This window comes from Oxyura jamaicensis, chromosome 6 (genome assembly GCF_011077185.1).
Source record: "Oxyura jamaicensis isolate SHBP4307 breed ruddy duck chromosome 6, BPBGC_Ojam_1.0, whole genome shotgun sequence".
NCBI lineage: Eukaryota > Metazoa > Chordata > Aves > Anseriformes > Anatidae > Oxyura > Oxyura jamaicensis.
In genome coordinates this window covers 23,545,841-23,572,682 of record NC_048898.1, presented here as the reverse complement: position 1 = coordinate 23,572,682, position 26,842 = coordinate 23,545,841, and the positions used below count along the sequence as shown (strand labels likewise).

The following is a 26,842-nucleotide window of genomic DNA, read 5'->3' as shown; positions in this document are numbered from 1 at the left end:
CAAGAAGGTTGTCCAGATATTCTGTTCGGGTATCTGTGATAGTGAATTGCTCTTCATTTTTATTTATGTTGAAGTAGAACAGCCAAGGCCCATAGGAAAGGAATTGATGACCTTCTGTGTCACACTTCATCAAGTGTTTGCTGTTTTGAAGAAACAGTTGTTTGTTGCAGCCCGTATAATCCATTCCACAGGCAGCCAGGCATTTATTGTCACATTTTTACATTAAAGCCCAAGTTTTCCTAAACTATCTGGCTCTGCAGAATGACTGAGAAGCATTCCTCATTGTCACTCTGGCACATATCCGACGGCTCTTTGGACAGTAGTCCATTATTTGTATCCCAGGAGCTTCCAGTTGCATAACATCTATTCTCCTCAGTGCCTGTGCTATTGTGTAAGTGGAGAAGCCTGTCTTTTAAAAGCCTTGTGCAGCTCAGATAGAAAGTTTCTAGTTTTTTCAGCAGTAGCTAAAATCTGAGAGGGAAGTCAACCCTCCTTTCCAGATAGCTGTATGAATATATAACCCATTCAAGGCTTGGTAACAATGCCATTGTTTCATTAAAGGAGAACCACACAGTTCAAATGGCCTCTAAATTGCTTTCAGATTGGCACCAACAAAACTCCTTACTATATGCTAACTTCAGTTAATGTGTAAAGACTGCTGAAAGGTAAAATATAGGTCACAAATTCCAGTTTAATAAGTTTTCAGGTAAAAGCCTAGTCTGCGATACACTGTGGTCATTTACCACCTTGTAAACTGTAGAAATGGGAGTGACCTGTGTGGTTTTGTTTTCATAACAACAACAACAAACAAAATTTGCTGATTTAATGCTGGCGTGTGAAACTCCATTGTGCTCCCTCAGGTATGTTTGTTTAAAAGACGAGTCTGTGTGTTCTTTTTTCCACTCCAGATAAAGTGGATGATCCTGTGTGTGATGTTCAGATTTCAAGAATGTTGGAGCTCCCTTGTCTCTATAGAGAAGTTTACGATAAACCTTTCCAAAGCCCAGGGGAGGGACAGAGGTAAATGTGGTATCCAGACTGGTCTCAAGGCAAATCATGGGATTTTATTATCGCTTATTTGTTATTTATCTGCAGAGAAAGATAGAATGGCCCCACTGTGATTTAGACTCTGCGCAAGCATTTAGTAGCAGTCTTCTTTTCTCCTAAATAATTGATGATCCATACAGATGAGATACTTGTTCATAATCTGAGAAAAGAAGTATAAAGCTGAACTAAAGTGAATACTAGGAAGGTAGTAAAATACCGTGCATGGACCTCTCGCATTTCTTAAAGACAGTGAGTCTGGAGCAAGATTTGCAGGTGAGATCAACAAATTAAATGGATGAGCAACCTTGGCTGATTTTGTTTTACATATAAGGATAAAGAGCTCATCAATCAAAATATTCCTGAATCTGCTGCCCTTGTCTGCAAATCGTGCTTGTATAACCTCAAACTAATTCAGACACACATTACTGTATTCAGGTTAAGGGTAGCTGGATACTTACTGGCAGGTCTGATGCATGTAGTGTGGTTTTAGAGAATGTGGATCTTAAAATCCCAACACTGTTACAATAAATGATTGAAGAGGAACAGCTGGATGTTCAGTGTGTTTTAAAATGGTCTGTTTTAATTCAGGGTTTAGATCCATATTCTTTAAGGATGATAACACACCTCCTGACCTTTGGAAACCGGTCTACCAGGCTAACATTAGGCAATTGATCTAAAAATATCAGTAGTATATTCCTTGTCTTTTAACCTGGTCTCTCTGTCCTTGTAGTGGCCCAGAGGGTTTGGATTTCTCAATTTATATTCTGCATGAGAAAGTGAAAGACTTCCTACTAGAAAACAAAATTCAGACCTTTTACCAACAGGAGCTGGAAACGATTGATACTCTGGTGTCCCTGGCTGGTGGGTCGCTCTCTGGTCCCAGCTGTCAGGTGAGTGACTGTAACTGTTCCAGGTTTTTGGTAGGGAAAATAATGCCATGAATTCTGAACAATCAGATGAGAGACCGATGCATTCAGAGGATTCAAAAACTGTAAGTGCTTTTTTCCTCATGGTTAGCTTTATGCATGAATTATTTACACAGCCTGAGAAGCCTTGTCACTTGGGATATTTGAAGCTGGACTGAAGAACGCCACAAGAAAATTCTGTTGTATTAGGGCTGAGTAACCTTACAGTATGCAGTGTGCACTGACTTACCTAGATCTGTGAAAAATGTCACTGATCTCTTTAAGGCACCCGAGCTGTTTGGTTCAGATGCTTGAGATTCCGAATTGGCTCAGGAGAAGGGAGGACAATTCTTTGTCTGATTTCTCATTTGAAGTTAAATATGTTAGTCTAGATGTGGCTTTCAAAAGGAGATTATATTATGAGTGAATGTAAAATGCTCCGTTAAACGCTTCTGTTGTTGGACATCCCTAGTTATGAATGGTCATGATTGAAAGGGTCAGAAGGCAGCGTTTAGATGAAATCAGTTTGTGTGTAATTGCACATTACCAAATTGTGAAGAAGCTTCCCAGTGAGACAGTATGCTCTTGACCTACTACAGAAGGATAGAACAAAAAACATTTTGTAAAATGGTTTTATATTACATTGTTATTTGGATAAATAACAAGCCAGATTCTCAATAGGTGTGAAGTGGTAAACTTCTGCAAAACTAAGAGTTATGGATTTTAGCATGTTACCAACAGCAACTGAAACATGAATCCAGAGCATTATGACTCACTTGTTTACTTTTTGGTTTTCCGTAAAGAAATAAATTAATGGCGGTCATTTTCAGTGCCTGATCCAGACATGCACTGTTAGAAGTGCTACGTTATGTTAGTAGATAATATTAATTTACTACTTAAAAAAAAGTCCCTTGTGGATGAGGCCAAATAATAATAAGAAGTAGCTCTATTCATGCCTCAGTGAATTGCTTCTCATAACCGCTTCTTGGTTTATTTTTATTAAAGGCATTTTTGTTGTTTGCTTTAATATGATCATAGATATAAGCAAGGACAAAAACGACTATGATTTGTAACTGAAAAGTTTGATACTAGAAAATCCAACGTGGAACAGGGTATTTTTCTGAACCAGCTGGAAGAGTATTAAAAGTCCTGAGACACTTTACATAAGAGGAAGTGGTCATTGTGACTAATACTGGAAATGTCCATCTCTGAAGTTTCAGCATTTATAGAAAGATTAAGATGAGTGACTTGCAAAGCCATTTAAAGAAGGAACTGGTGCAGAGCAAACAAAGGCACCTCCATCCCTCCTCCCCTGCTACCCACAGCATCAGCCTTGCTAGTAGTCATGAGGAACTATCTTAATTAGTAGCTGTTGCTCCTGACCCTGATGCAAGGGTGTGAGTATATGTCCCAGGAATCTGGGCACACAGATGCTTATTTAGAAATTGCAGTTCTCTCCATTGCCCTTTGGTATTAATTCCTTGCAAAGAGGATTATATCTCTTTGCATAAGAAAGAACATTCAGTTGTCAAGTGACCTGAATGCCTTGAGAGTGCTCCCAGTAGTGCTCTGGAAATGTATTTTGTTGTTACTCTGCCCTGTCCCTTGAAGATGTCACTTCCCATTATTGGCAAAGGGTTGAGTACCCAATTTGATCCACAAAAATAAATCATAGATCTGATTTATCTACTTCTTCCTTCGTTTTTCCCTGTGTAGTCTTCTGTTTTACATCTCCCTCAAACCAAAGGAATGAAAGGTCCCACCAGTGTATAATGATTTTATATCATGCCTATATATCAAGGCATGAGATAAGTGAGTGGACCAAGCTGTAAGCCTTAAGCCACAGTGCAATACACATACTTGCTCACTTCTTGCGCTTTTCCTGGCTGTGATGGGATATTTTGATGTATAATTGGTCTTTTAAATTTTCTTCTGTTTCCAGTGTTGTAGCACAGTTGCTGTTTAAACTCTTTCCTTTACTTTCTCTCCCTTTCTCTGTGCTCCTAGGAGATGTGGTGCACTCCCTTCATCTCTTTCCCGTATTTTAAAGTATTTACACAGTGTTTAGCAACATGGGAGGGTGTCTTCTCATGGAAAACTTCCTCCAGGGTGGTGGTGAGCTGCTATGGAATCACTGGCAGTGGAGTGGAACAGGGGGGTGAAGATGGAAGGAGGTAGCCGAGGTAGGCAGCATCTCTCTGTTCCTTTTCAGGTTTACTGTATCTAAACCCTGTCCATGTCCCACACGTGTTCTAGAAGATCTAGTTCCAGTCCTAATGGTTCCCCAGCAGTACAGTCCTTTGGCACTCCAGAAGAATAAATTTCCCTCCAGCAGGTGCATATGGCAAAACTTAAATCATGTCCTCTGCTCAAACTAGGTAACTTTTAGTTTTATAGTCACAGAGGATGTGTGACAGAACTTGATGTTTTTTTAAAATAATTACAAATTAACAAATCTGTTTTGATTTTTAAAACTAGAAAAGCTTTATTTCACATAACTAGTGTCCTTTCTATTTCTAATTGGTAGCCTTTCCCTTAAACAAATGTCTTTTGAGTCTGAAGGGGTAGGTACCACAAGGAAAACTACAAGCAAGAAGAAAGGAAGTCGTCTTGTGATTAGAGAACCAACAGAGTGTACTTACTGGACTTAGACAATTAATGGTTTGGCTTTTTGTTGTTGTTTGTTTAGAGAAAAAAAAATGTTCATGTGAACTTGATCCATCCAGTTTCTGATCTAGAATAAATTAGACTTGCAGCCAGCCAGTCTTGATCAACCATTTTTATGTACTACTTCCATGCCTTAGCTATAGTGTGTGCTATTTTCCTGTCATTCTAGTCGGTGCACGTCACTAGCTTGGACTTAGTAATGCTTTCCAAACTCTACTGTTTGTACTTCACTTGATTTGAATATTATCTCAAGGTCAGCAGTGACAAGTAGAAAAAGTGGGGAGTTTTACAGTGTTACTTACCCCGGCCATGTACGTTGTACTGTAGCTATAACACAGTGCTTTGTGTTACACATTCTTGATGCTATTTTCTTCTCTTCCTGCCTCTTCAGGAAGCTTCACTGCTACTTTAAATATGTATATTGCAACGCTTATTATAGGAGTCCAGGGCTGACACATCCAGAATCACTATTACTAAAATTATCACCTGTCTAAACCAAGGCTTAAATGTTGCGTGAGAAATTGCAAAGGGCAATTTCCATGAGTAGTATCACGTGTGTGGTTATACCGGGAAACTTTAACACCGTCAGGGTGTGTTGTGATTTGTAATGAGCCAAAGGTTACATACTTTCAGTGTTCAAACTAATTCCTGTACCACTTCATTCTTTGACCTATTATTGATTGTACAGGAGGTTTATTTTGCTTTAAAGACCTGAGAATAATTGGTTGCACAGCACCAGCCCACTGAACTATGTGAGGCTCACCAGCTGGAATACGTTGGTTAAAATATTGACATAGTTCTGGAGATGTGTATTCTGTTGGCTTTGCTAGAGTCCATGGCTCTACCAGGGGGGTAGTGATAAATCATTATTCAATAGCCGCTTCTCCAAGCGGGGTGTGGGGGGGTGCGCTTTGCAAAAGTGATGAATGATTTTAGGGTGGTCTGCTGTTTGGATGTCCAGCTTCATTTATTTAAAAAGGATCTGATTTGAGAGGGACAGGGAGAACCCCTGCTGTCAGCACTTCAGGAAACCTGAGACTTAAGGCATGCTTGAAGGGAGACACTTTGAAAAATGACTTGTGAATGTTGCGAGAGGTAAATTGAAAATCCAGATTCAAATCTCACTAGTGCTTTGGATCAGCATTTAACTACCTAATACCTGCAAATGTTTGAATTTCTTGGATGATAAGTAAAAGTAAAGTGATGATTAATAAGCTGGGATTTGGAAGGAACTATGTTAACAGCTATAAACACATCTTTTTAACTGTTGAAATGCAAGCATTTCTCCAACTCCTCCTGAAATAAAAGCAGGAATGTGAAATCAGGTAGGATTTTATAGTCCCAAATTTCTTCTGTCTGTGTTCAACCTCCTCTAGATCTCTGCTAAGTAGGCAAAATCCTAAGCTTCAGTGTATGTTGGCTCTCGGGGGATTGTGCAAGTCCAGAAGAAAAGAGGGTCTCGTTTGGCGTAAAAGAAAGGTGAGGTATTAGGGAGAGAGGCTATTGACTTTTGGATTTGCAGGATGAGAAATTGGAAATGTTTTGGGTGGACCAAGAGAACAGATCAAATAACTTTAGGTGGTGTTCACAAAGAACTTGTCAAATTGTTGATTTACGCAGAGGGCTAGAGAGGCAGAGGCATGTTCTAGAGCATGCTAGAAAACAAAAACACAAAAACTTTTCCCATTGTTTCAGGATAATATTAATGTCCCTGGATAGGGCAAGAGCCCTCGTCTGTTTTTCAGAGGTAATTCTCCCATAAAGCCCTTTCCTTCAGACTGCAGCACATATGAGAGGGTGCTGATATGGAGCAGCTTCTTCCTTATTTTCTCACTCCCAAGTCTTCCTCTCTGCCTTCTCTCTGTCAATCTCTTGACTTACTTTCTTAGTGATTCTGCTTCAGCATCCATCCAGGCAGAGCTGTGTGTCAGTTCACACGGAGTCTGTTTTTAATTATCTCCCTTTTCTGACGGGATCTCAGTGTTAAGCCAAACTGAATAATTATCCTGCTTCTGTGGAGATATTTTTATCTTTTTTCCCCTTGCCAAATGTTTGCTTTCACATTAAAAATTGATCAGAGTCTTGAGGTGGTTGCTTTGCAAGCAGTTTCTTATGTTATTGAGGATTTATTCCTGCATTTGTTAGAGGCAAAGCCTCTTCAGTTTAGGTACAGCTATGAGAACGTGCTTTTCACAGCATGGTTGAGGTTGGAAGGGGCCTCTGGAGATCACCTAGTCCAGGTCTCCTGCCAAGCAGGATCACCTAGAACACGTTGCACAGGATCACATCCAGGTGGGTTTTGAATATCTCCAGGGTAAGAGACTCCACAGGCAACCTGTTCCAATGCTCTGCTCTGTCACCCTCACAGCAAACAAGTGTTTTCCAATATTCAGCTGGAAATTCTGCATTTCAGTTTGTGCCCGTTGCCTCTTGTCCTGGAGAAAAAAAAAATAATTAAGAGAAAGTATTCACGCTTCACTTGCAAAGCAAACAAACAAAATCCCTTTCTTCTATATTTTGTTTCTTTCTTCAGTTCATAAGAAGCAGCACTATGAAGAGGAATATCATAGAGGTATTAATGGTGTGATGGGAATGGTGACGTAAGGTCAGGTTTGTAGTTAAAAGTAGTGTCTGTTGTTATACTGATACAGCTGTGGTGGACGGGGGGACGAGCAAACGTTCACACAGTAAAGTCCTTCTGTAACAGGAGAAAACTCGAAGCCAAATAAAGACAGAATAATAGCTATTCTTCTGTGGTATTTGTCTTGGACTATAAGGTAATTATTTTTGACTAACGATTTGAGAGAAAAAAGATTGCTGTTGTTGGACAGAAAGAGAAAGTGAGAGAGAGCTGTGATTATGGCCTGCTGAAACATGGAGGGGAAGGGCATGGAGAAAATTGTGGAGCATGCTAATGCCAATATCTCCGTTGGATCTGCTAAACCATTTCTGGTTAGGCATGTTCATTCCCGGGCTTAGAGCTAGTCTGAGTTGGACTTGAGCCTTACAAATGGATGGAAGTGATGTTTTGCGAAGGGACATTCTTCCATTACTAACCTGGTGACCGTCACCACATGGCCATGTGAATTGACTCTGGTGCACGATGGTTGCTTGTTTCACCCCCAGCACTTCTGTGAGTCTCCCTGGTGAATGAAGTAGGATATTTGAAGCCTGATACTTCTGCTCAGGACGGGATGGGAGCGTTTATGGTGACAGTCGAAGAAATGGCTTGGCAAATCTTGCTTTGGTTGCTCTGGTGTGGTCTGGTTCCATTCATCACATGTTCACTTGTGGGAAGCAGCTTAGCTCTGTTCTCAAAGGAAACCACAGGGAGCACAGTGTTCCCAACAGATGTGGAAACAACAATTGGGGAATTGAAGCGGCCTTTGTAGATAAATGGAAGGTTGAAACAGTGGGACAGATAAAGATGGGAAAGAATGTGATGGTCTTGCTCTTATCTGCCCATACATTCTCCTCTCCACAGCTGACTCCTTTATTTCCTTCCACTTCCCCAGCTGTCATTCCACTGTCTTAGCTCTGCTCTATTTCCAAACAAACCCTGCCTTTCCCTGTAACAGGTTGGCTCATATGTAACAAATAAAATTTGTGACCTCCCAAATAAAGAAAAATGTGGAAAAAAAATGATGTGAAGTTCTCTTGCTCTTGAAATTGTCTGGAGCTTTTGCCATCAGCTTCAGTTGGGCTGAGATTTCTCACCATCTGCTGTATACATTTCTTCCCATCCAGGTGAATTCAAAAAGTGACTCCAGCTCCAAAAGGATTCACAGTGTTTTTAAGGAAGCAATAAGAATGCTACAAGAAAAAGGAGTGGTTTTCCAGAAACCCAGTAGCTCCAAGGACTTGTACCATGTAAGGAATTGAGCTGTGATTGCAAACATATTCAATGGTATGACTATTTTACAGTTTCAGAGTAGAAATATTTCAGGAAGGGAAGCTGGACCTCCAAATGCTGTCTGTTTATTCCAAGGGCTTATCTACGGCTTTATTTACTCTTGTTTTTACTTCTGTCACCCACCAAGCTGATCTTTTTGTAACTCAGTGCCAGTCTTCAGCACTGCTGTTATCCTAGGTGCAGTCTGTGTTCAACATAGGTTGCTTAACTGTATGCTGATGTGGCAGAGCACACTGAAGACTGGGACAGGTCTCTGTCAGGTTTAGGTTAAAACTCAGTGTTCTATTGAGTTGGATGCCCTCTTTTGGGTTGAATTCTGGTATCTCACGTTCTTCTCTTAACTCCCGAATTCTGCTAACATTGCTCAAAAAGATAACTGAAGATTTAACATGCATTATTAATCTTGGAGGCAGCATATCTTGCTGACTGTAGTTATGACAATGTAAGTTTAGAATACATCGTGGCCTTGATGTATGGTGGCCATACATCCTTTCTAATATCCATTCCATTTACTGTAAAATAGACTACTATAAATTGCCAATTTCTTCCGTTACCTCCAGGTGACTGACCATGATAAGGAGCTGCTTAAAGTGACCCTCGATGTGGTTAAAGAGGACTGCCGAAAACCCAGGCGTAAGTACTGGTGTGGTCAGGTTTCTGGTGAGCTATGAGCTGGTGCTGATATGCCGATGATAGTGCCTCCTCCTGCTGCTGGATTAAGAACACTTCCTGTCCTTAGATTTGAAGATAAGTTGCTTGTGTAGCTCATCAGCGTGGCTAAAAGCAGAAGTGCAGGAGCAGCTTCCTATGAGCAGAGAGAGAGAGCACATGTGCCCAGAATGAAGCAACCTCTCAGATCTGAAATGAGCAGTCATTATCTAAGATGGGTATCTTTTGAGTGTACATAGATTTTGTGAGGAACCAAATGCAATGAGGTTAGGTCAGTAACTAATAGCAGTTGCTTTGCGCTCCGGGTAGGTGGCAGATCTCGCTAGTTCAGTTTCTACATGGGAGTTGACACAAAAGAGGTAGTACAGAAAAGTGAAATCCTCACTTCATTAAGCCAACAATAACATTCAGTAGGATATTTTCTGTAGGTTTAAAGCAAGTGCAGAGTTCGAGTGGCTGTTCTTTACAGGTAGGGATTTCAATCTAACAAAATGCTCTTCTTTTCATGTAACATACCGTGCCTGGCTTTCGAGTTGTCCTGTTCCTGAAGCATATTGTGTCTTATTGCCATTGCAATGGCTAGTGCTTGACTTGAGTGGCTGCTAATTACACAGGTACATTGATACGGAGTTTGTCAATTCATTGGGCAGAACATGTTAACAGGGATCACGTGCTGCTGGAGTGCAGCTATTTGTGGGGTAAAATGTAGTAAAGAATAAATGACTGACTAGAATATAAGGCATATACTCTTAAATTGCTTTCCTCCTTATACCATCGTAATTACAATAGCGCTTGTAGGACCTGATCTGTGATGGTTATCCTGCAGAAAAAAAAAGGGCAAGCGAAGTGGAATGATTTTTCAGTTTCCAACTGGCTGTCTTAGGCAATAGCACAGCTGTTAACATGGTTCATGTGTGGAAATGAAAGTTTTGTATCTCTGGGGGGTTGGTGGGAGTAGCTGTTACAGGGCAAGCAGTTGAAGATGAGCTTAGCTGCTGGAGGCTGTTTCAGTGCAACAAAATACAATATGTTTCCTATTGTCTTTTATCCATTAACAAATACAAACACCTTCTCTGTAAAAGGCAAATCATTCCTCTGTCCATTTTACAGATCAGCAAGTTTTCTTGGAAACACAGTTTGTTTCCTAACTGGGCCACTATAAAACCAGAACTTGTATGTATGTAGTTGCTGCAGGACACCAGGCCTGGTGTGCATTGTCACAGTGGTGAAGTACTCTCCCTGCTCCACCAGAGGTTAAGTTTGTTCTTCCAGTCAACAGCAGACAGAAACTGGTGGATAGTCACAGAGAAAACTTTGCAGAGCCTTGAGTTCTCAAAGCTATTTTTTTTCATACTGAGCAGGGAAAAAATAGCAGTTGCTTTACAGAGCCTCTTGTTCTCCTTGAAGCTTTCCATCTCTTTACTTCCCTGTTGTAAAAAGCACAATTTCCAGGTAAGTCTCTCTTCCTCTGATGGTTTTCAGAAGGACTGTTCCAATTTTATGGTCATTGGTAATAGAAGACTTTGAGAAGGAAAACCAAAAAGCTTCGGTCAAAACCAGCAGGATACTTTTGAATATTTTATTGTCCCTGAATGATGCAATGGCACAGAGCTCAATGTAACTGTCCGGCCCCCTCTGCTGTCGATGCGCAGGTACAGCCACCCGCTTGGCCTTGATCAGCAAGCAGGCTCCTGGTGAGAAAAAAGGAACATGGTAGTACCTCAAAGGCTTTTGCTTGGTTATTGCAATAAATTTGTACCCATTTTCCTTCAAGAGCAACGTTTATCTTCCATGACAGTAAGACTATTATGATAAACTAAACGCTTCTATCCAAATCAACTACTTCTCTGCTAGCTTTCAAGGCAACGCCTCACCCCAATCATTTCTTGTGACACACTCTCAGGCCCAACCCAGTTGCCTGGAACTATTGTACAAACAAAAAAACCCTCAGCATGACTAGTCTGAGCTCCACAAACCCTGATCTGTAATATGTCAACACTACAATCCTAGTCCTTGGTTCTAATTGTAATTCCCAACAGCCTGATCTGAAGTGCCCTTATAAGAGTCCTCTCTGGGTCTATCTAGAAGCTTAAGACAGCCAGAAAAGGGTGACAGGATAGTTTGACTCCAGACTGAAGTGCAAAATGGTAGACTTAATTCAGACTTGTTTCTTTTACTGGTGCATTTGTTCTGGTTTTAGGCTTAGATGAGGCTAATAATAGAGAGAATAAAGCCAAAACTACCTGAAGTTAAATTTAATGCGTCCAACTGGACCTCTGTGCCACGTGTCCACACCAGGCAAAGAATAGTTGCTCTCTAACCCTGTCCCTTCTTATATCAGTAGGCAAGGCAGTTCATCGCAGCCTGGCTTACCTGAGGTCATAGACAAAAGCTAAAGCCCATTGTGTCAATGAAAGAAGAACAGCAGCACACCGCTGCAAAGCATGTATTCCCTCCAACTTGGGTTGTAGCCTAGGAATGTATCTGGGCTACTTAATTATTGTACACACCTGCGATTACCCCAAAATGCCATCTTCTACCAGCATCTAGAACAAAAGATGTATTGTACTGTTGGGTAATACCTGAGTCACTAATCTAAGTCATCGGGGCTTAAACTAATTTACTGTGGATCAGGGATGGGCACTCTGACCGTCTTACAACGAAGCTGTGACTAATCCAAAATGCAGCTACCCACTTTGTTTGCAGCAGCAGTCACTAAGAGCAGGTAGACACCTTGTTCTGTTCTCTGCACTTATCCATCCTAGGGTGGTGAATGTATTTTCTTCCAGCCACAAAGGTCTTTCATCACATTGAGCCACTGACTTCTAAAGAAATATCCTTGCCTGAATTATCGTCTGATAGGAGTTAGGCTGAAGTATACACCAGTACGCAGTGCCACATCCTATCTACCTGTGACTTTTCTCAGCAGCTTCTAAGGCAGTGACATCTACCTGTGACTTTTCTCAGCAGCTTCTAAGGCAGTTCTGGGGCTTAGCTGATTCTAGAGTTAGGGATTTGCTAAAATAAAACCAAAAGCAGCAGCAAAATAGGACAGGGATCTTCCTGGCCCCAGAAATGCACGCAAATTTCTCACTAGCTGTATCAAACTTACCTTATGTCATCTGAGCTGAGGGCTGAGGTGGAGGAAAGTCACTTGTGTCAATGTGCTTCATTTATGCCAGTTTTCCATTGTTAGCCATGGAGGAGAACAGTCTCTGTTGTTGTTTTGAGAACTTGAGGGAAAGACTGGGATCCTGCAGCACTGATAGTGACTTTGCAGGGTCTGTGGGGGAGAAATTGTTGGTAGGGAGCTGAGCTTCAATTAATGGCTCCATCAGGCACATAGTAGCTGCTGCATGCTGTACTGCAGTCATTAAAGACATCTGTTTCTGACTTGCTCTCTATGAAAGAAGATTGTTTTTATATTTCTGCTCCCATGTACATTTTCAGGGTTTGTTCCCTTTAAAATGAGATAAAACTTGATACCGAAATTCTGTGACTTTCTACTCCAATAATTGTTGGAGAAGTTTGAAGTGTAGGAATGGGATTGCATTGCTAGCTGAACGAAAGTTGCACCGTGACACTCTTTCCACAAGATGACAGTGTTGGGCAAGTAGTCACATCTGGCCACGGACCTGCCTCCTGTTCCAGCCGTTGTAATGCTGGATACAGGCAAAAGGCAAAAGGTTTTTCATTTGGTGTCTTCTGTTCACGATGAACTGCAGTTGCAGAAACTGGATGGCTTGTATAGGTGGACTGTGGAGGTGCCTTAAAGTTATCCTCCTCATCAGGTTGTACTGTATGAGCACTGTTTGCAAGACTGATTATCATTCACACTCATGATTAGTGTTACAGCCCTGACACTTCCCAGCGAAGTCAGTGGGAACATTTGGTAATTGGAGAACTGCAGGCACAGACTGGATCTCTTCCCTCTGAACATGAGCATCTCTGCTTTAGTACTTAAGGCATCCTTCATCTGATAGCTGTTTGTATTCTTGCGACTAATTTGGACTATAATAGTTAAAAAGAAGGAGTTAGACTGAGTTCTGTCCTCCGTGCCTGGCTACATTTTCATTTTTTAATCTTTTTCCTACAGATGCTGAAAAAGGCTGCCACTTTCTTCATGTCCTGAGTTGTGTTCGGCAGAACTACAACCCCAGCCTGGCTGAAGTGGTGATGCACCGTGTCTTGGAACTGCTGGAGAGTAACAGTGATGTTGTCAGCACTATGGAAGGATACTATATGGCATTTTGAAGAGGGAAGATAAGATATATTTGTTCTGGTCCAATCAGGATAAAGTAAGGAATAAGGAATGGTTGAGACAGAACTCTGACACTGAAAAACTGCTATTACCAAGTGTGGTCTAGATGGTGGGGGGGAAGAGCGTTCTGCTTCTCCAAGTGCTATTTTTGTCCAGCTCCTGAGAAGTTGTCCAAATATTTTTTTTAATATTCTTGCTGACTTCCTCCTTATTACTAGTGAAAGTTGAATCAAACTGATTCTGGACGTCCTAACACAGCAGGGGAGATGGAAAAGAAGCTGGACATTTTCTCTGCATGTCCTACCCTGATAAACAGTAAGATGTGACATGGCCTTCTCGCATCTACGTCTGGTGAGCCCTAAAGAGAAGTCACTGCTAAAGAGCACTGTTTACAGTAATGATCATGTCAGGGCTCATCATTCTGGCTTAAAGACTGATGTTGTGATCTTTCCATATGGTAATAGCTGTTCTTTTTATGTATGCTTTCCAATAGCTAGAGAAAGCACATGAAAGAAAACAATCAAAAGGTTTGCCTGTCCTTCCTGTTGGTGTCCCCATGTATGTATATGTATATTCCTGAACGTGCATGGATATGCTACTCCTAAAGCATATTCAGGAATAAAGGAATAAAGACCAGGAATAAAGACCAGCATCCCTTTCCCATCCTGCAGCCTTCTCCACTGCTTGTAAAGCTTGTCTGGATTCTACTGCCTACCACATGCACTACTGACACATGTTATTGTGGATTCTATTTAGACAAGAAGTCTCAAAATCAGCCACTGTTTTGCTGTTTATTTTTAAATTGCTTTCTACATCACAAATGGTAAACCATAAATCAGGTGCTTTGGAAAAGAAAATATGAAAACCAGCAAGACTTGCTGTGACCTTCTTGCTTCCTGTTGCCTTTTGCATCTTCTTCCTTGTCACCTTCAGGAAAAACACTATACATATCCATGCTTGCAGTAGAACACAAGATATTAATGAAATAAGATCAGCCTGGAGAAGGTTACCATGCAAGGCATTTGACCTGGAATAATCAAAACTCTGGTATGTGCCACAGGTTTCAAAGCCTAGAGCTGTTCAGTATCTGCTTGGAGGGTTTACTGCAGCAGGGGCTTGTCTAAGTACTCTAATTAATGGTATGGAGGTGATACCTTCAATTTGAAAAGCATAAAAAGGAAAACTGTATCCTTGCTCGCTGCTCTGCACCTTCCCTGTAACAGTTGAACTAGCAGGCTCCCAGGAGGCAGATGTAGAGGTAAAGCCCTATAAGGATTGACATAGCAGGGAAAAATAAACCATATGCATGAGGAAAGCCAGTGAGTAGCCCCATGTGTGCCAAGTCTCTGGTTTGCTGTTACATTATATGCCTCGTTCCAAGCCATAGCTGCAGTGAGATATAGGCTATGAGAAAAGCATGATGAAATATTTGGCATTTGCATTGACAGGCCTGTGGAAAACTCCAGCCTTAAAGATATGGTGCATTTGTCCATAGTGGAAAACCATGCGTGAGTCATTATTTCACTGTAATTTCCCTACTTGCTGCAGAGCTTAATAGCTGGCTTCCCTGCAGGCTGCCTATTTTAGCATTACCGCTGTGTTAAGAGTTAGGTACCTTCTAGGCAGATCTTGGTATGGGCCTGGACAGGTGCCAAAAGGATGTACCTGTGCAGAAGGAAATAAGGGAGAGAGGGATTAAGAAAGAAGTGTAGAAGACTCATTTTCTATGGATATCTTTGGAAAGCAGGGAAATAAGTCCAGAAACTGAGGGAAGTGGTACTGGGGGGAAGTGCATGTTCAATTGATGCCTACTAAAAGGCCTGCTTGGTCATATTGTCAAGGGGGAGTTGAGCTTTTCAGATTCCTGCTCTCTTATACTGATCAGTTGGAAGTGATGCTTCAGAACAAAGGCTGATAACGGGAGGAGTAGGTTGAGGTATCAGTTCCCAGCTTAAGGTTTGGGCTTGCTTCAGAAGTTAACTACTGCTTGATTGTGGACAAGATGCCTATGTGGCATGAGTTTGAGGATAGTTTAAAAGAGAGCATGTGGTGTCTTGGACCACATGGAAGAGCGTGGCATCTCATTTTACTAAACTGACCCGCCCCTTGGAATGCCAGGGGAAAGGGTTGAGTGAATCCTGCTGTCTCAGTGTGAAGGGTGATCATTTCTCTTAGGTTAGAAGAATGAGAGACTCTGGATCTCCTGAGGGTGTCATCCAAGTGAGTGGGCTGGGTATCTCTTGGGAGATGCTCTGTGTAGCTGAGTCTTGAAGGAAAAGAGAGCGCAGAGATTGTATTGCTCTTTAGGATCTCTTTAAAATAAGTTCATAGCAAAATAGGATTGTATCTTCATCCCTTGCAGCCTGTAGAGTCATACATGCAGCATCTAAAGTATTCTGTTGCTTCCAGCTTTGATGCTGCAATTCCTGTGGTTTAGATGTATTTAGACGTGTAAAGTCTGCCTGAAGTGTCTGGCCTCCTATTTTCTAAGCATCGGTGGTTGATGCAGACATAAAGTGTCCACCCTGTTTGTCCTGCGCCTGTTGAGATTTAAAAGCAGTGATAACTGTGAAGCCTTAGAGGTGAGGTGGGAGGAACTCTTCTTGGGAAAAACAGGTAAGTCACTCTGGAAAGAACCTGTCCTTGGAAGTTTTTAAGTTGGTCCTTGCTATCAGTGCTGGACTCCTGTGATGGAGGGTGTGTTCTGTTGGAGATGGATCCCCAAGAACAGGAAAAAAATATATTTTTTCCCCCTTAAGTTAGGGAAATAATATGAAAGTACACAAGAGAGCCTACAGTTTTTACAAGAGTGAAAGTTCAAGGTAAAAAGTTAATGGAGGAGTCTAGATTTAAGTTATACTGATTCTAATTCTGAACAACAGCATGGACTAGTTGTGCCCTAAGCTTGCATACTTTCTGTTTTCCATGGTAGCCACCTAGCACAGACTAATGCTGACTCTGAATGCATTCCCGCTCCTGTACCTACGGGGAATACCATAAGCATGTGTCTGCACAGAAGAACCGTGGCTAGCCGTGGGAGCACAGAGCTCTCTGTAGGCTGATTTACCCATTTAGTCAGTATCTCTACAGTATGCTTCTGTGACAGCAGTCTAGACATACCCATATTGGTATAAGTCACCTTTATGTAAGTCTAACTACACACACTAGGGCTTTTACTGCTAATAAACTGTCTCTCTGTTTACAGATCGTATCCTTAACCAAGAGAGTCGTATCACGCACACTGTTAAAATTCTTAGATTTAGACCACACCTACAAAATATTGTGTGGAACATTCAGTGAAAGCACGCTTTCTTGTTTTGTTTAACTTGAAAACTCTTTAGGCAATGCAGTCAAAACTCTTTAGGCAATGCAGTCACTACTGGTTTATTAAAGGACTTTGAAGGTGGCACTTTAAGGTAAAACTGACAAGTGAGAATTCATGTTGTAGGACTGCTTCATGGCCAGTTCTAGTTTCCATAGAAACAGTTATGGCTGTAAAAGGCAGGTAAGTAAAATGCAGGTTTAAAAAGCAGTCAGCATTTTTACATTACCTTAAAAAGGTATGTTGCCATAGAAATGCAGTGTTTTAAATTGCCAAAGAATTTTAATTTTCTATTCTAGCTAAATATAAGCTGATTGTTTTTCTGGAGAGAGAATAAAGAACAGAACGAGGCTACCTTCAGTTCCTGCTATCTGCTTAGGTGAGAGAGAATATAAGGTTGCTTCACGCCTCAGTTTCCTCTTTTGAAAATTGGGGATGGTGTAATTCCTTGGGTTGTAGCACATAACCCCAGTTTTTGTTAACATTCGTCATTAAAAGCTCTTGAGATCTGTCAGTGGTAGCTGTTAGAGAAGAACTGTTGCTGAGTGGGAGTGAGGGAATGGATAGATGCTGGAGTGGGACTTAGCTCTAATCCAAGCCCCACTTTCACTAACTGCTTTATCTTTCTCTCTCTCAATGCATATTGCTTTGCCTGTCTTGTCTTTTAGTCTCCACGTCCTATGAGGCAATTATGGTCGCCTGGTTTATATTCATATAGAATATTTTTTCCTGGAATCCAAAATGATTTCTGAGTGTTCTTGTTCTCAAATCCTTGGATTATGAGTTTGTATTCATGGGTGTATGTATTTTACACAAACCACCTGAGAAATGGTTTTCTTTCAAAGTAATAAGCAGGGAAAAAAAAAAAAAGATTGGCCACATGACCCCAAGTTCTTACTTCTGTCGATCTGTCCATACTTGCTTATTTCAGTGAAGAGCACTATACACGGAAGAAGTTGCTTTTCATTATCTAGAATAACAATTCATTAATGAACAGCCAGTAAGGTGTGGAGCCATGTGAAGAATTAGGAGACAAAGTACTGAAAATCTGCTTGTCAAAGAAATGCTGTTTGGTTTACTTTGGGAGCGAGCCGATCCTGTGGCTTACTGGGGAAAAGATGTGCCTAGCAAAGATCGTATCTTTATACTTACCTCTAAATGGAAGGGGAGCAAGTTCAGACACCACAGGCAACCTGAATTTTGAAACTTCCTTTTTCGGTGTGGTGCTGTGTTCTTTATTGCTCTTTGAGCACAGTCTCCATCCCTCCTGCCCCAACAGTGCAGGCTGGTGAGCAAAAAAAAAAAGTTCACCACGGGAGATAAGAGTAGTTATAATAATTGGATACCATCCTCTAGGAGCCCCCAGCATTATGGAAACATTTTTATGGATGTTTGTTGGCAGCAGGGAAATGCTGAGTCAGGAATCTTGGGTTTCATTCCCAGCTGTATGCCCTATCAGGCACAGAGGGTTTCTTCCTAATTTCTGTCACCTGTTTCTGCTCTCCACTCTCTCCTCTAATTGTCATTTATTAGGCCTTTCGTTGCATTCACAGTCTCAGTTCATCTCTGCACCACAGATCATGGTCAAACCTGCTTCCTCCCCGCTTGGTTCCCTTTTTCTTTCCTAACTCAGATACCCTTGTCAGCCTCTGACAGTTGCAGACACCGGTATAATCCCTCTGCCTAACTGACCTGGCATGGTTCGCAGCCCCTTCAGATTCCAGCAGGCTGTTCCTTGCTTCTTCCCAAGGCCCCAGGAGGGGGTCTCTCCTTCACCACATGGCGTGCAGCAGGAAGGAGCTGCAATTTCAGGAAAACAGCCTCCTCCTACCTCCCAGGACCCCCGACCTAGTAGCACCCTCCAGGTTTCTAATTGTGGGTTCCTTGTATCCAAGCATGAAAATAAACATAGTTAAAAATTAAAATGCTTGTATCTTGCCCAAACTAGAGCAAGTACACACTGTACTTGCAGATGGCAGAAACCATCCGCCTCTCCTTGACACTTTAAAGTGTCAAATCAAGGCAGCTTTCATCACAGACATGATTGGTAAAGTTGAGGCAGACTTTCAGAGACTTTTAGTTTGTGCATCTACTAGTTAGTGTCTCCCCGTTTAGCCTTTTTTTTTTTTTTTTCCCCTCTGGGAAACTGTCGTTATGCTGTGGTGTGATGGAGGTGGTAATACTGTGCATTTGGGCATTTATCAACCTCTTCTGCCCCACCACCTCAAGTGATTTTGTAAGCTGTTGGCTAGCTAAGAAGAGTGAAGGACCCAATGACATTACGGTCTTGCACGTTTCTAGAAAATGGATGCGCAGATAGAAGGAGGCTCAGATTAGTGCTACTAATAAGGGGGAAGGAAGAAAGTCATACAACACCAGAGAAACCGTGCACAAAACAATCTCAAAGAACCCATTTTTTGTAACTTTTGCTGCCACAAGAGCCATTTGTTCCGCAGTGCTTTTTTAAGAGCTGACTAGGCTGTTTTGCCTGAAGTTGGCTAGCAGAGGTCACCCCAAGGCAGACATTGATGATGGGGAACTGCAAATGAACTTAAAATCTGGTAAAGGTGCAGCATCTGTGCCAGAGTAGAGAGTTGAATTTATGATTGTTAGGGATGCCACCAGCCCATTCCCGCTAATACCTTTTTAATGTGCTATGGCAACTATACTAATCCAGTCACAGTAATTTACAAGTTGAAACCAGCCCAGATTAACAAGATTGCCTGAACATAACATAACCTGGAATTTGCTAGTGGAAGAAATAACCTAAAGGAACAATTTTCAGCAAGAGTTGAACCATTGAACAGCGTGGTGCCAATTAACCTGGCACAACATCTCCTGCACTCTTGTTTTAGCTTGCTTTTTGTTATTGATTGGAAGAGTGAACGCTCCTTTCCTACCAGCCCGAACTGGAGCGCTCTGCCAGCTTCGCCTGGGATGAGCAAGCTGTGAATGTGCGAGCATGTATGGGCCTAAACATCTGCTTGTCTTGCTTGAAAACTGGAGGAATAGCTGCAGCTAAACTCTTGCTTTGATAGAAGAACTAGATGTCTCAGCCTTAATCTTAATTCATCTTTTTAATTTCCCCAAATTAGAAGTAAAGCAGAGAGGAGAGTAGTCCCACCTCTGCTGGGAGCATGGCAAGATAAATTGCAAGTGTATGTCACTGCCTAACAGTTGATGGCATGCACCAAGGCTGTTACCGAGCTGAGAAGTTCCTCGCAGTGCTGGAGACCTCATCCAAATGTTGCAGTGATACCTGGAAATAAGAGGGAGGAATCTGTTCCCACAAATGCCTTCCCCAGCAATAGTCATCAAAGCCCTGCAGGCCTACCTGATTTTAAAACATGCTTTCTTGCCAAAATAGAAGGTGGTAGGGAGATGAAAACGGGTGTTTAGAGTTCGGTTTTTCTCCTATTGCCAAATCCGAAGTCATTCCCAGCGAGAGCGTAGGAGTTGGCCTTGCGTGTGTGTAAAACTCTTCTTTGCTGTAATGTCCGCAAAGAACTGAGCCACGACAAGCCAGCTGGGGTTCTGAAGCTGCTGCCTCCACTGCTGACTAATACTCTCTCATTGTTTCCTTCCCATACCTTGTCTGTCTTTTCCCCTCCAAGAATGTCTCTTGAACTTAATTCCTGGTTCAAAGTAGTTGTAGTCTGTCTCTTTGTTCTTCTGTGGGTACAGTGATCCAGGACAAACATAACAGGAGCAAAGTGATACAGAGAGGAGTTTTTGTTGGAACCCCCAGTGTAGGAAAGGATGAGAACTAGAGAGGAAGCAGAGGGAGGAGGATTTAGCAAAAAGATGTTTGAAATTAGTCCAGTTGAAAAAGGCTAAGAAATAATTGCCTAATGATGCTTCAGACATCTGTTTCAGACCAGGCAGCAGGTGCTGCGTGTAATGAAAGCAAGGACTTGTACTATTTTATTTTCTGTAAATAGAAAGCAAGGAAGGAAATGAGGGCATGAAAAAATACGGAGTAAGAGAATATTTATCATAAACAGCTGGACAAATGTATCTAGAGTGGAGTAATACTTATCTAGAGTGGAGTAATGCTCTTTCTGTGCCTTCCTTTCACTGTCCCTTTACAGTTCCTGCGTTCTTCAGGGTTCTTAGTCTCTTCGGAAAAGACTGATCCCTTTGCTCAAAGTTAGAGGCTAAAGTAAGAGTTGGCCACCCCAAAATGCCTTTAAAGATCAGGACAATGTCCTGATCTTTAATAATTTTAATGCCTTTTAATGTTCAGGACAACGTCACCCAGATGTTGTTCCTGCTTGATGGAGATGGTCCTGAAGGAAGAACCCGCCCGTGTCCCACAGGCAGTCTCTGTGTGTTTGGCTGCCTTTTAGAGACCTGCCTGGAGAGGAAAAGAGCGGCTGCACCAGCAGCTTACAAACGTTCTTGATAGTGAAATGATTTTTAGGGTTTTGTCTGTTGTGCTGCATGGACACAGCCTAATACATGCCCAAATCCCAATAAATGACTGGAATTACCTGGATAGCATGCCAGCCAGTGGTACTGCTCCACACTCCACAGGTGAAAAGCACACCTACACCAGCCCCTGCTGGAGAAACCATAGCTTTGCCTTCCACAAGAAGATCTAAGTAATAAAATCACTGTCGCTTCAGAAGGGGTTGCATGAGTAAAAACAGTGAACAAGGAAATTCAGGTTTAAAAGGACTTGGTAGAAATTTTAAATCTATTAGTACAGAGGACTCAGTGTCCATGTGTATGCTAAGAGGCTGCATGGGAAGAAAATGCAAATGAAGAATACTTCTTCCTAGTTCTAATTTGGTTGTAACAAGCCTGCGTTTTCAACAACAGATTGCCATTTATTTTTTTTTTGCAGACTGAGGCAGAAAATGGCTTTGAAATGTCCTCTTGAGAACAGTGAGCACAACTGAAGTCTGGGACAGCATCCGGGAATTAGCCTGGGGAATCCCAATCCAAACCTGTGATCAGTTTGAAAAACTTCAGCTGCCACAAATGTAAGCCTGATGTTTATGTAAGACATAAGAAAAGCATGGTTTGGGCTTGCTTTCTTTTATTTGTTTTAACCATGACATCAGATATCTACAAAACCTTCATAACAACAGAAAAGTACAAGGTGTATGTCGATGAAAAACAGTCTGCTGTTTGTTGCTACTGCCCTAAGCAGAGCGTGTGACGCACTTACTGCTGTTGAAGTCTTTCATCCACAACTCCAGTAAGGGAGGACTGAAAGATAACATTAGTAATGGACAGGTTAAATTCTAGGAAAGCTGCCTCAGGAAAAGTATAATCTATAATTTAAGTAGAGAGGGTGAAGCAGCTCTTACAGTGTAAGAAAAAGCTGTTAGCCATTAGGAAAGCACGTACACAGCTAGCAGGGAGAATAATCATTTTGTTTTCTTGGTTATACTGGGTTGCACATGGGCTGATAAAGCAGTGTGCTCTGGTGCAGAGGCTGGGAGGGGAAGGGGCATGCGACTGAGTTTACAGGGCTGCTCAGCCAGGACTGCAGCTGGGTACTTCAGCTCCCTCTACCACATTAGCTGGGCATATTTATCTCAAGAGTTAATTTCGTTTCAAGAGCAGTAATTTCCCAAGAAAATGAGATGCAGCTCACTTGGAGGAAAAAAAAAAAAAAAAGAAGAAGAAAGATTGCATCATGCTTTGTATTTTCAGAGTTTGAGATTTGAATGCCAGACAGGCTCTACTATTCTTGTCACTTGTATCAAAAGGCATGTATGTTGGAAACCTGAAGTGGAAGAACTGCATGGCAAGCAACCCTTTTAAGAAACTGAGGTTTTGTGAGTACAGAAGCTGAGATGGGAGTGTAACAAAGCCTCTGTGTTGTGCTGTTGCACATCAGAGCCAAAAAACCCCTAAGGGGCACATCTCTAGTACCATGTCTAGCAGATTATGCATGCAACTCTAGTTGCCAGTAATGAGTTGTGTGGCTAATCTGTCATGCACAGCACCGACTCACTCCCCTTCCCCCAGGAGGCTGAGCTCACAGGGCATTTTTCTTCCGCCCAAGGTGCTGAGCACCGTTAGAGCTTCTCATTCTTAATGGGACAGGAAAACATTTGATTGTCGCAAGGGCAGACCTGGCTGTCCAGCCCTGACAAATAGAAAGGCAGAAGCAGGAAGGAAATGTCTTTGAACAGTGACTCGAGACACTCGTAAAAGGTTGTTAGGCTACAGTGTGCTGGATGATATTTGGGAGGGTGGGGGTGGTTACTTATCTACAGCGATATGCCACGAATTAATAAGAAGCATTAAAAATGGCCTTAATGGAGCACAGAAGAGTCCGTCCCTTGTTTTATTTTCTCACTGTTTTTATGATCCAAGTGTTTTCAATTTACAACTTTAATGCTTATTTACAAAAGATTTGCCAGCATGACAAAGTTCTCTTGCAATATAAAAACCCAAGTCATGCTCCAGCTCTGAGACCGTCACACGCACATTCTGTCATGCACCAGTTTCTTCTGTAATTGGAGCGAAATTGAGGTTGCTGGGCTGTGGCTGTATTAGGTCTGTGAGGCTATTACCTGTTCAGTCAAAAAAAAAAAAAATCCTTTGCCCCAGCACTCACCTAGCAAATCAGTAGAAAAATGCTTTTCAAATAGCTCTTTTATCTCAGTCTTCAGAAGTCTGAATTTCCTGGGGAGCTCTTGAGGTGGATTTTACTGGAATCATGAATGTGTAAAGGTGAATTATTAACTCAGCTGTTAATATTGACATTAATATACACATTAAAAATAAAGTGATTGTTAGTAGTGATACTCCCATGAGTGACAGGACTTCAGTAAGAGAGACTTTAAGAAAGAAATATAAAAACGAGGAGATTTAAGATTAAAACACCTAGAGTTAGTAATTTTTCTACAAACTGGCTGTGCATTGGTCTGTGTTTTCATGGTCCCAGTCAGGTACAAGCTCTTCAGCACATGAGCCCAGTCATCCAGCGAGCCTGCTGTGCTTTTCCTTGAGACCCAGCAGCCCAAGCCTGGCTCTCCAGCACAAGGGCCAGGCAGGCAGTGTCAGCTCCATTTTCCCAGCTGCTGCCTAAGAGAGGAGCCGATTTTCCCAAGCCTGCAGCATAATAAGGGGTTTTGGTTATTTTCTGCCAGTCTTGCAATAGCCTGGGATCAGACTCCCACTAGACTGGGTGTTGTACATATTTTAGAAGAACAATCCATGCCCCTAGCAACATACATTTTTTTTTTTTCCTATGTAGATGGTTGGATGCAGCAAGCAAACAAGGAGAGCAGAAGGTGACAATGAGAGCAAAATCAGCAGACAACAGGAGGAGGGGAGCCAGATCTGACAAGGGCTGGGTAGGCTTTGCAGCTGGAGAAGGTTGTCTGGAACAGGGGGGAATTAAGTTGCCTTGAACAGAGGAAAGGTGAACGGGACCAGATGCTGTGAAAGTACAGGGTAGTCACTAAGGGAGCACAAACCCCAAAGCATCATTAAGGTTTGCCTGAAAATAGCAGCTCCTTCCTCGCAAGAACAAATGAGAATACCCATAAGAAGATGCAGATTAGTAAGAATGTCAGGAAGGATGGGGCAAAGTGTTTGGAGAATGATGTATTTTTTTCTTTTTCCCTCACAATGAAATGTTTTGAAAGCTGATTTTAAACAAACCCTGAGTGTTTTTAATGATGGGGGGAACCTTTATTCTTTTTTGGATAGGATAATAGGAGAAGGGGATGAAATGTGTAATGTATATTGATAATGGCTCACAGGAAAGAGGCATCTGAGACCCAGGAGACTTATCATGCTGGGCATATTTTTATCAATGGGTTATTTGAGTATTTACATTGTCGGGAAAGAATTTTCTTTGTTTGCGCTGCACACCAGGGACTTCTTGGCCAGTCTAAACAGTAAAGGTTTCTAATGTAAATAATTGCTATACTGCCTTGTGTCATGCATGAGGGTTAGAGGTGGGATGTCCCTCAAAGAGGAGAGAAGGGAGTGCACTGGAAGGAAAAAGTGACAATAGAGGTGGGCACGTCTCCTCTCCTATCCCATCACCAAGAGTTGGTCTAGCATATGCTCCATGCCTGGAAGGGGACATCACAAATTTAACTTGTTCTATCAGCTCACTAGTTTTGGTGGACTGGGTGTAGCAGCTGAGGAGGGAGGAGAAGGCTGGGTCCAAGCATCCTCCTCTCTGCAGGCTGGAAGGAAGGCACATACCTGTATGCTGGTGGCGTTGCTCATATTTTTCCTTGCTTTTTTAAGCTGCTTGTGGAAACCAGCTATGGACTTCCTCACTTTGAAACATCAGCCTTCAGGCTTAGATATCTGCAACTTTGTGATTCCAGTCTGTATCTTATTTATGATCGTTGCTGAAGGGCTAATAATGCAGTACAAAAATTGTGATTCAGGTAATGCACTTAGAGAGCACATAGTGAAATCCCATTGAGATTGACCGTTCTGTCACTGTAAATAGGGGACTTTCCTTTGCCACGAGCTGGGACCTTTCCATACTCCCAGACTTGCAGGTCTGCAGCTGTCAGCAGTGCTTAGGGAGCTTACTGGAAAATCTGTTCAGGCTGCGATTGAAGACACTTCAGTCTGCGGAGGAAATCAAGATCTTAGTGACTTCAGTTCATTGGGTGAATGGCTAATGAACTTCATAAAGCGAGCTGCTGGCTGGGAGATCACATGCAAGTTACCTTTTCTGAGGTAACTGCCTCCAGAATAATCATATGCAAAGTAATGACACGTTACTGAATAAGAACACCCTGAAATTTCTAGGGCAAGCTCTTCTTGAAGTGTGACCAGGAGAGGATAAGGGTTGTTTCACAATGTATGTATATACAAAGAGATGAAATAGGGTTATCACTCTAAAAGCCCCGGTGATAGCCTGTGCAACCTCCCTCCACCTTTCATCACTGGGTAGGGGGCCAGGGCATTGCCAACCTCCCTCAGCAGTTGTAAACCTTGGGCCTTGTGGGCTGAGGGCTTGGCTCAGACCCTTGTGTTTCTGGTGTGACCTTGGCCGGTTGTATTTTAGACACTTTTTGCAACGACGGAATGCCCTGAGGGACCCCACCCTTCTCGAGCCCTCCTCAGCCCCTGGGGACCTCCTGAAGGGCGGGCTGAGGCAGCGGGCTGGGGAGAGATGTGCGAGGGATCCGTGAGGGGACGCGTGAGGAGACCCCCGCCGGCAGGCAGCGGGCGGCCGCCATCTCAGGGCAGGCCGCGCCCCCCGCTCCCCACCGCCACCAGCACCCGGGGGCGGCGGCTCCCGCTCCCCTCAGGCCCCGTCCCGCCGGGGGCCGCCCTGGGGCGGGGACGGCGGCCGAGCCCTGCTCCTCCCGCCGGAGCCGCCGCCGAGCCGGAGGCTGCGGGCAGGGCGCGGAGCCTGACCGGAGGGAGGGGAGGGAAGGGGAGAGAAGGGGAAAGGAGAGGAGCCGCCGCGGCGCGGGGCGGAGTCGGAGCCGGGAGCGGGGCATCCTCCTCCTCCCTCCTGCCCGCCCGCCCCGCCGGCCGGCATCGCGGCGGCGGGCAGCGCGGCCGGAGGGTGCAGGGAGCCGGCGGGAGCCCCGCCGGGAGGAGCGCCGCGATGCTGTCCTACAGCGTGCTGGACGCCAACGTGGTGGACGTGGAGAAGCGGAGGAACCCCTCGAAGCACTACGTGAGTGGCGGGGGGCAGCGCCCGGGGGGGGCTGCGGGGTGTGTGTGTGCCCTGCCAGCACAGGACGGGACGCTGTCCTCCGCGCTGCCTCCATCCCAGGCACTGCCCAGCACCTACTGTAGGGTCACCGAGCCAGAGGTGCTGAACGAGGCTTTGCTTCTTTTCTCCCAGAAAGTTACAGCGAGACCTTTCTTTTTTTTTTTTTTTGTTTTTTTGGGGGTGGGGGGGAGGTGGACAAGGTTGGCTGGTTATCAAGGCACCTCAGCATGTGGGTTCGCTTTCATCTCGCGTTTGCCTTCCTCTTTTCGCACCTTGCCGCTAACAGAGCGGCATCAGGCGAGGTTTAACAACCTCCCAGACCCTGCTGCTGCAGGGTGTCATGTGGAAGGCTCTTTGCCTGCAGGAGTTCACGGTGGAGTAGCTT

The 26,842-nt window shown here is 43.1% G+C and overlaps 2 protein-coding genes across 12 annotated transcripts in view; both read left to right on the top strand.

Annotated features, from left to right (window-relative positions):
• STN1 (STN1 subunit of CST complex) overlaps positions 1 to 14,781 on the top strand; it is a 40,528-nt gene extending 25,747 nt beyond the window's left edge. For 7 of the 8 annotated variants that reach the window (XM_035329658.1, XM_035329661.1, XM_035329654.1 and 4 more), the window contains 5 exons: positions 909 to 1,020; positions 1,778 to 1,937; positions 8,367 to 8,489; positions 9,093 to 9,165; positions 13,298 to 14,781. In XM_035329658.1, the coding sequence (XP_035185549.1) occupies positions 909 to 1,020; positions 1,778 to 1,937; positions 8,367 to 8,489; positions 9,093 to 9,165; positions 13,298 to 13,455 (626 nt within the window). In that variant the 3' untranslated portion in view covers positions 13,456 to 14,781. Of the gene's footprint in view, positions 1 to 908; positions 1,021 to 1,777; positions 1,938 to 3,959; positions 4,136 to 8,366; positions 8,490 to 9,092; positions 9,166 to 13,297 lie in introns of those variants that run through there. The other variant, XR_004751857.1, reaches the window with a different exon arrangement.
• An 11,518-nt stretch (positions 14,782 to 26,299) lies between these two features.
• Positions 26,300 to 26,842, top strand: part of SH3PXD2A (SH3 and PX domains 2A) — a 248,826-nt gene continuing 248,283 nt past the window's right edge. For all 4 annotated transcript variants that reach the window (XM_035329641.1, XM_035329642.1, XM_035329639.1 and 1 more), the window contains exon 1: positions 26,300 to 26,418. In XM_035329641.1, coding sequence (XP_035185532.1) covers positions 26,347 to 26,418 — 72 coding nt within the window. In that variant the 5' untranslated portion in view covers positions 26,300 to 26,346. The remainder of the gene's footprint in view (positions 26,419 to 26,842) is intronic.